This window comes from Hippoglossus hippoglossus, chromosome 9, assembly GCF_009819705.1.
Source record: "Hippoglossus hippoglossus isolate fHipHip1 chromosome 9, fHipHip1.pri, whole genome shotgun sequence".
In the NCBI taxonomy this organism is placed as follows: domain Eukaryota; kingdom Metazoa; phylum Chordata; class Actinopteri; order Pleuronectiformes; family Pleuronectidae; genus Hippoglossus; species Hippoglossus hippoglossus.
In genome coordinates this window covers 19,095,366-19,103,640 of record NC_047159.1, presented here as the reverse complement: position 1 = coordinate 19,103,640, position 8,275 = coordinate 19,095,366, and the positions used below count along the sequence as shown (strand labels likewise).

Here is an 8,275-nt window from a genome sequence, read left to right as displayed (position 1 = left end):
ATCATCCGCCAGCCCTCTTACTAAAGAAGGAAACAAACATCCATCCAGAGGGAAGAGGAGACGGAGCGAGAGAGGCAGAGAGAGGCAGGAGGGCAGAGGAAGGGAGAGGTGAACCGACCTGAGGCTGTCTGACGGAGGACACAAGGACCTAACAACCAGGACCCTAAAAACAACATCAACAACAACAAGGACCCGTCCGCCGAGACCCTATTTTTTCCTTCTTCTTCTTCTTCTGCCAAGACAAACGACCACACGTCTCGCGAGAAAAACCTCGTCGATTTCCAGCAGGTGATGATCTCGGATTATTGTTTTGTTTTCCTCTTAACGACGCGGATGAGTTTCAGAAGTTCAGCTTGTGGAGGTAAAAAGAAAAGAAAAGAGAGGGGAGGGGGGGGGGTCCAAAAAAACACAAGCTCGACGGTCGCTCATGTCATGGCGACCTTTAACTGGGGCTCGAAAGGTCAGGTGGTGTGTGCGTGATGAGGCAAAACAAGTTTTTCTCCTCTTCTTCTTGTTTAATTCGATCTGGTCACTGGTTGAACTTGTCACCACCACCTCCCTCCTCCTCCTCTTCCTCCTCCGCCTCAATGGAAATATCACAGGCGCTCGAACGTGACTCCGTGTGCTCGATGGGGGAAAACAAGGGAGGGAGGTGTATAGATGGAGAGATGGCTGCTTACTGTCTGTGTTTGTCTGCTCGCTGGGGGGATGGGGCAGTCCAAGCTAATTCCTGTCCACAAGTAGAAAATGCATAAGCCGGAATGGACAAGTAGGGCGAGAGATTTGCTCTGGAACGTCTACGTGTGTCTAAATATTAAATGAAGTGCCAGCACAGCACGCAGCCTTCTGCCCTGGTTGTTTTTTTGTTTAGTTTCGGGTCTGCTCGTCCTTTTAAAGACCTATGTGGCTCCACCAAGTCGTTCTTAAGTACCAAAGTGTGGTTATATAACCGATGCTGTTCGTTGGGAACACGCAGAAATGGTTATTAGTGGATAATCGAGAGCAGGAGGACGATGTCTAAACAGGAAGCAGAGAGAAGGCAGACAAAGGGATAAAGCAGAAACAAAAGGAGCAGGGACCACAATGTCTAGACTGTGGGTTTATTTCACCGAACATCAGTGCTGCTGTTCCCTCGCTGTGATCTCTGATTTTATGCGATATTGGGTCCTATTTTCAAACACTATAATTTACTGCCTGTAACAAAGCGACAGTGGGCCGTTTCTCCTCTGTCCTTCCTTGTGACTCAGTAGTTTTCAGCCCAGCAGGGCCTGAAATACGAGCTGAGCTTGTGGCTGATACAGGAGCTCAGTCTGCCCCCCTTTTGTTGTGTTTGTTAGCCAGAGATTGATCACACCCATGTTTTTCAGAATGTGTCCTCGCACCAAAAGGGAGGATTTCGAGTCTGATCATACATTATCCGGCTGAGTGTTTTATGTGAGAGGAAGTTGTTGGTGAATGATTGTGACTGGTGATCTACCCTGTGCTGGAAAGCCCCTGACTTACCCCGCAGGCTGTGTTTTACAATACACAACACTCCAACTGGCATATATTGGGTTGTTTCCGCTGACTGTCAATGTCAGGAATGGGACACTGGTATTCGCTTGTGTAATAGAACCTTTGATTATTTGAGGTGGTGGTGATGACAACATAAACAAAGAAATGTTGTATTTCATGGGTGGTATGTGTGGATACATGTTAGGATGAAAGCTAGGCAGGTTTAACATGGGTATCCCCCCCCCCCCCCTGTCCACCTTATCCCTGCTGGTGAGGGGTCTTGCTAAGGGTTAAGTTGAGAGTGTGGTTGTGTGTCTTGACAGCTGGGGCCAAACGTGACAGCTGAGACACCCTGTCCATTGTTCCTCTGTGTGACAACGTCAACAGCCATGGTTAGTCTGTCGTTCTTTGTTCTTTTTGGTCTCATTTGTGACATAGTCTTAGTTTCAGTCCATATCATTCCCTTTGAGGAACTGTCTTGCCCCAGAAACCTTGTCAAGCGCTTGGGGTTTAGATGTGTAGCTAAAATCCAAATGCAGACATCAATGTAATAGTAAAATTGGTGGAGCTGGGTGTAAAGATAACAATTCTGCTGATCGCTTGTGAAAAAAAAATTCCTTTCGAGCTGCAAGGCACATACCAACCTCTGGCTCAGACCTCATGTCTGGGATTTTTTTTTTAGAAGTCAGCAGTTGAACACGTGACTGGACAGGAAAGACGGTCCTTGTGGGCTTTTCCAAGGAAACCCTTTGTTGGCATGACAGTAATAGCATGCATGGGTAAGAGGAGAGGGGGGTGGAGAGGATCGGTGTTAGTGGGGGTTGACTCAAGATTTAATGGCACTTGTTTGGTGTGTTGGTGAGGTCAGTACAGCCCGAGTGGACTGACAGGACGTTCTGAGACAACTGTCAGCCTCTCCCGGAACACTAAGCTCGCCTGCCCCCTGTTTGTGTCCCTGACCAGAATGTAGATGAGTAAGCAGCTGCCATGTTATAGCACAACAGGACCAAAGGTTGTTTACAGGGGAAATATGATACTGTTGCTGTGAACACTGGTTGTGTGTGCTTTTGTTTGAGTATCAGTTTGGTATCAGTTGCCTCTTGCCCAACTAATCCAGGCCTTCTTGTCCCTCCTGTTTGTTCATTCAGCAAGTTGTTTTTGATCTGTTGCCTTAAAGGCAGCGTCTCCCATGATGCAACTTCCTGTTGTATTACATTGCAGCACAAACGGGGCGACCACGTCACAGGGCTACACACGTTTTTCCAAGTTACGCACATGCTTGTTTTTTGGGCATATGTGTGGGGAGAGATGACTCAGGAAGTTTGGAAATACCTTTCGTGGCAAGAACCACAGGGAGGGGGGAATACTGTTTGTGAAACTGCCGACCTACTTTGTTCATTCTCAGTCACTATGTCGTCACTTGGAACGGACCAAAGGTTTTTTTACACGCTGTTTGTTCTTTTGAGGCTGAGCTGCTTCTTGTGAGTCAGAGGGAGGAAGTTAAAGGCCCGATGAGGAGTCTTGGTTATTGTCAGTTTTGAGTCATGATAATCATGACACACAGCGGTGTTGCATTAGTAGTCAAAAGATTTTGTGGTAGTGAGGAGGCCCATTGTTGAGCTTTTATTATTTTCTATCACATACAACACAAATAGCTTTTTAGGCGTTGAGGAAATAATAACTGTATATTACTGTGATTAGCCCCGAGAAAGGAGAACAACTAATAGAAAGACAAATTCTCCCTAAAGCAGTTCACGGATAAGAAAAAGAAAGGTGGGTCAAATGTTTGGAAGAACAATGCAAAATAGTGAAAAGGGGGTGGAAGAGCTGGAGGGAGGGAAGGGAAGGAGGGGACACAACAGTGAACAAAGCTGTGGGGCAGAACAGAGTCCAGCTTCTGCCAAAGGTGCTGAACAGAACACAGTGAGTGTTGTTTGTCCTCCAGGCGTCCTGCGGAGTAGCGTTCACTATTGCATTCATGCTAAAGGGCAGGTCAAAACAGACGAGCACACTCATATTTTCACAATATGACTCCGCTGTTATCTGGGAGCCCTGTTGACTCTGCTGCAACAAGTTTCTTTGGGAACACAGGGAAATGTGTCCTGTGATGGAAATTGATTTCTCTGTGCGTGTTTGTGTGACCATGTCTAATAAGCATTCTCATTCTTCTCTTTCATTCTGTTAGCAATGGCCCAAGAGACGAACCAGAGTCCGGTGCTTTGTGCCATGGGCTGCGGTTTCTACGGCAACCCAAGAACCAATGGCATGTGCTCCGTGTGTTATAAGGAACACCTGACACGACAGCAGAGCAGCGACCGCATGAGCCCCCATAGCCCAATGGGTAAGACGCTACACAAAAACTGTTATTGTGCAATCCAAACAGATCACAGGGGCCTTGTGTTTATGGTGTAAACACAGAAATGTAGTTCAAGCTATATATTACCAGCTCAAGATAAGGAGGGATTCGAGGAAGAGTTCAAGTCGAGTCAGTGTTTTCTCAGCTCTCCTCCCCCCTGCCAGCCCTCTCTGTTTTTCCACCCAGTGTAATGAAAGACAGCTGTTTTTCTTCAGGACACTGTTCAGGGTTTTGGGGGGGGGTTGTTCCCTTCTTTAGACATTTTTAAGGTCAAACATGGAAGTCTCCCTCACACTGTGACGCTGGTAACCTATTAGAACTTGTTCTTCACACAAGACAAAGGCATTCAAAGTTTAATTCAGCTTTGAGCAGAGAAAATGTCCCAAGAAATCTACACGTCTACTGAAGATATGTTAGATTATTAATCTTGTGTAGATGCAGTGAATTAGTTGTTTTTCATCAATACAGTCAGCAAGGGAGTAACTTTGGGTTGAACATTAGGTGGGTTGAGGTCAGTTATTCTGTATTATTATATGTGAATGTATCACTTGATATACCTAAGAGATAATCAAATAGCATATCATACTTGCCAGATAATACAAACTAGCTAGTAGCCAAAGTAGCTACTATAAAATCGGGGTTAAAAAGGTTTTTTTTTGATGGTGCTGAAAATGACATTAAATTGAGAAAACCAGCTACTTTATCATGTTTTGTAACCATCAATATTTGTCAGTGTGACTGTATGATTATTTCAGGGGTTGTACAGCAGTGGTTCTCAACCTTTTTTCAGTGATGTACCCCCTGTGAAATATTTTTTCAGCCAAGTACCCCCTAACCAGCGCAAAGTATTTTTGGTGGAAAAAAAGATGTAATACACAGCGCTGTGCCCTCAGTGTCTGATTTATTAAACACTTATATTTTATTGAATATTTATTAAATAACTATTTTTAAATGGATGCTTATTTTAAATCTATTTTTAAAAAATCTCACGTACCCCCTGGAGTGCCTTCACGTACCCCCAGGGGTACATGTACCCCCATTTGAGAACCACTGTTGTACAGCCTGTTGTTGATTATGGGAGGGTTACAACCCCTCCACCGCAACCCCTGGTAAATTACACCCCTAGCAGTGCAAGGCTCAAACCAGTATTTGTCTCCCTTTTCGCCTGTTATTGTGCATACGTTGTACTTGCATCTTGTATTCATTTCAAACTTGATTGTTTTCTTTGAGTTTTAGTTTAATAGAGTTCACTCTATTCTCTTCCAGCCTCAGCTAGTAGTCCTACCTCAGAGGCCTCGGCCATCCAGAGACTAGAAGCCAGTCTAGCCAAGGTTGATGCCTCCCCTGCCTCCTCACCAGACATGTCTAGGTCAGTATTTGATCAGTTTGACTGTTCAAGGTAGTTCTTCAAATTGCAGAACATATGAACTGATGCTTGACTGCCTCCTTTCTCCTGCTCATTCCTCCCTTTCTCTGTTTTTATGCAAATCTTCAGAACTGTTCAAGGATCTCTTCCTGTTACTCAACAAATGACAGAGATGAGCATCTCGAGAGAAGACAAGCCAGAAACCCTAGAGCCTGGTAAAACTCACAGATGCACATAAACACAATTGAAGCAAGAGACAGGCCAGTAGACACAAACTAGAAGATATTAGACACACACAGGTGACTCCTCACATGCAGACTTCTTAAGGCAAACATTGTAGGACCCTCTGCAGCCACAGTTTATTTTTGATGCCTCACTGCATACCCTAAGCCGAACTGTTGGTTTTACTTACTGCCTTCAAGAAAGGGAGGCTGTCTATAAATAACCCGGCTTAAAAATACCTCAACACCAGAGGGCTTTCTCAGATTTGATGCAGCCTGCCAGAGGCTTTCTCAGAGCCGTGCACTATTTTCAGCCAAGAATAAGAGAGGGCAATTTAGAGATAAGGGGCACTCTAATTATCATTAGACAAAAGTACACCATTCCAGTTGCCAGCATGTTTACATGTCACACAGATCTCTGAACAAAACTCATCTGCTGCTCCTACAAGTTAAAGTGTACAGATAATTAAACCTAGTAGGACTAATATGTATGTTTTTTTCCCCCCTCCTGTTGTCTTTATCTGTAGTTGTAAGCCAACCTGCTGCTTCTAGTCCTACTCCTGTAGCTTCTTCCAGCAGTGAAGATGGAAAAGGTGACAAACCCAAGAAGAACAGATGCTTCATGTGCCGCAAAAGGGTGGGACTCACAGGTGAGAAGGGGCTGGCGTCTGATGCAACACATTCACAATCACATTTTTATCATTACTGTTATTTTTAGAGCTGTAATTGTTTTACTGGAAAGAGGAAAAGGCAGAGTTTTCTCAGCACCTCTCCAGTGTAGTTTTTCACTTCTTGTTCTGGTGTTGACCCCCATATGTTTGTGTTTCCAGGGTTCGACTGTCGCTGTGGGAACCTGTTCTGTGGCATCCACCGCTACTCGGACAAGCACAACTGCCCCTACGATTACAAGGCCGAAGCTGCTGCCAAGATCCGTAAAGAGAACCCTGTTGTGGTTGCTGACAAGATCCAGAGAATATAGATTTGACGAAATCAGGAGCAACGACATCAATGAAAAACACCTTTGACAAAGACTGGAGTATGAGTGCGAACCTTTTTGAAATGAGCACTGGCACGAGTGGCCAAGTGAGGATTGAAAGGACTTGATTTACAAAATTACAACCTCAAGAAAACAATGGGGAAAAAATAAGTAAAAAATGAAAACATCCTGTCCGAGGGAGATGCATGAATGATCACTTTTCTCCTTTTTGATTAACTCATTAGTTTGTTTTATCCTATTTTCTGTGGTGTGATTTTGCTGCTGATGAGTCCTTTTTTTTTTTTTTTAAAGAATATGTATTGTCTTATCAAAAGCAGCCCAGGCTAACTGTCCAGGATAAGCTGTGCTCCTCTCACCCAAACCAGGCGCCATTTTGTGCCAAACCGTAGACAGCCATTTTACTCGGACCCTGCCATGTGTCAGAAACTGGCGGGTCTTTCACAGCATTCAGACAACACAGTGACAGTCCACACAAGCTGTGTCCCTCAACCTTCGATCTTCTTGTCCCGCGTTCCGTTGCTACTGGAGTCAATGTTTGGAGAGCCGTACATCTGTCCCCCCTCTGTGCACAAGGGACTGTGTTACTTCGTCTCTGTCTTTCCTAGCTTTACCTACCTCACAGCTGCTGTGTTAAGCTTTGTTGTTTTCCCGTTTCTCTTTGTGTCCATCAGCTTTGACCCCAGCAGAACAACGGATCATCATGATAGGCGGCCTCAGTGACCCAGTCATAAGCAAGTCTTCACTGTGACAAGGCTGTTTCCATTATGGCTGGAGGTATCACGCTAGGCACGGACAGACAAATGACTCCATGTTTCACTGGGTATAAACGTTTTCAGTGGATATATTGGGTGAAGAGGTTTCCCCTACTGGTCTTGAGCTCAGATTGCAATCTTAGACGCCTGGTGCAGGGCTGTGTGTACCGATGAGTAGCCTGAGAGGAAGGATGGCACTCTTCCCTGGCAGGCCTGGTAGGTGACTTTAGGCTACGTTATGGTAGGGGCATGAATGAATGGGATAAATGCATGACTTACACTTCATCTGCATTTGTGTTTCAGAAAATATTTGGTATCACTCAACCTAGGGTTTCAGACATTTTATTTGCTGAGAGACAATTATCTGTTATGTTACCTTTTTTTTTTTTTTCCCTCTTCCATTGATATTGTACTGATGTTAGCGCATGTATTCAGTGCATTTGTGGAATTAGAGTACGTGAACCATTTTCTTTTCTGTTTTAATTTTTTAAAATGCGCTAACAGAACATTCATGTGAGCTACGTGTGGGTGGGAGGATGTGGATGTGTTTGGATGTGTGTGTGTGCGTGTGTGTTGTTTCCCGACCCTTTTGTCTGTGGAGCTACCCGGTTTATCAGCACATGTTTACAGAACTACAGGAGCATGAATTATGAAAAATAATAGATTCCAAGATTAGATGTAACTTCTCATCTGTCTATCAGCTATTGGTCCGTGTGTCTGCTATTGAGCACCGTAGAGAAGTGTGTGTGTGTGTGTGTGTGTGTGTGTGTATTTGTGCGCCGGCTCGTGCACTTACCTGTGCAAAAGTGTTTTCATGGCTGCCTGACAGAGTGAAGCCCATGTATGTTTGTGACTTGTGTTAATCCCCCTTTTTTTCTGCCTAAGGATGTGTTTTATTTTTTTCATTTAAAAGACAACTGTATGTATCCGTTTGAGTTTTTTCCTTTCTGATTCTTAGTCATATGCAAATTTGTACAAAAAATGAAAAAACAGCAAACTGTGTTGATATTTATGTATTACATATAATCTTGCTATCCAGCATTACGACAGAATAGTATCATGTAAATAAAACTGTACAGAGAGACATTA

At 44.2% G+C, this 8,275-nt stretch overlaps 1 protein-coding gene across 2 annotated transcripts; it reads left to right on the top strand.

Moving 5' to 3' along the window:
* Window positions 1-8,275, top strand: zfand5a (zinc finger, AN1-type domain 5a). Of its 2 annotated transcripts, none has more exons than XM_034595091.1 (6): window positions 1-361; window positions 3,680-3,835; window positions 5,117-5,219; window positions 5,346-5,431; window positions 5,965-6,087; window positions 6,268-8,275. In XM_034595091.1, the coding sequence occupies exons 1-6, from the start codon at window positions 292-294 to the stop codon at window positions 6,414-6,416; spliced, it is 687 nt and encodes a 228-aa protein (XP_034450982.1). In that variant the 5' UTR covers window positions 1-291; the 3' UTR covers window positions 6,417-8,275. The 2 variants fall into 2 exon arrangements, with proteins under 2 accessions (XP_034450982.1, XP_034450983.1); XM_034595092.1 differs by having other exon boundaries at window positions 171-288.

Bases quoted from the DNA above. Each gene is read 5' to 3' on its own strand.
- zfand5a (XM_034595091.1), top strand. From the start codon at position 292: ATGATCTCGGATTATTGTTTTGTTTTCCTCTTAACGACGCGGATGAGT. The intron at 362-3,679 runs GTAAAAAGAAAA...TCATTCTGTTAG, and splicing joins CAGAAGTTCAGCTTGTGGAG to CAATGGCCCAAGAGACGAAC. The intron at 3,836-5,116 runs GTAAGACGCTAC...ATTCTCTTCCAG, and splicing joins GAGCCCCCATAGCCCAATGG to CCTCAGCTAGTAGTCCTACC.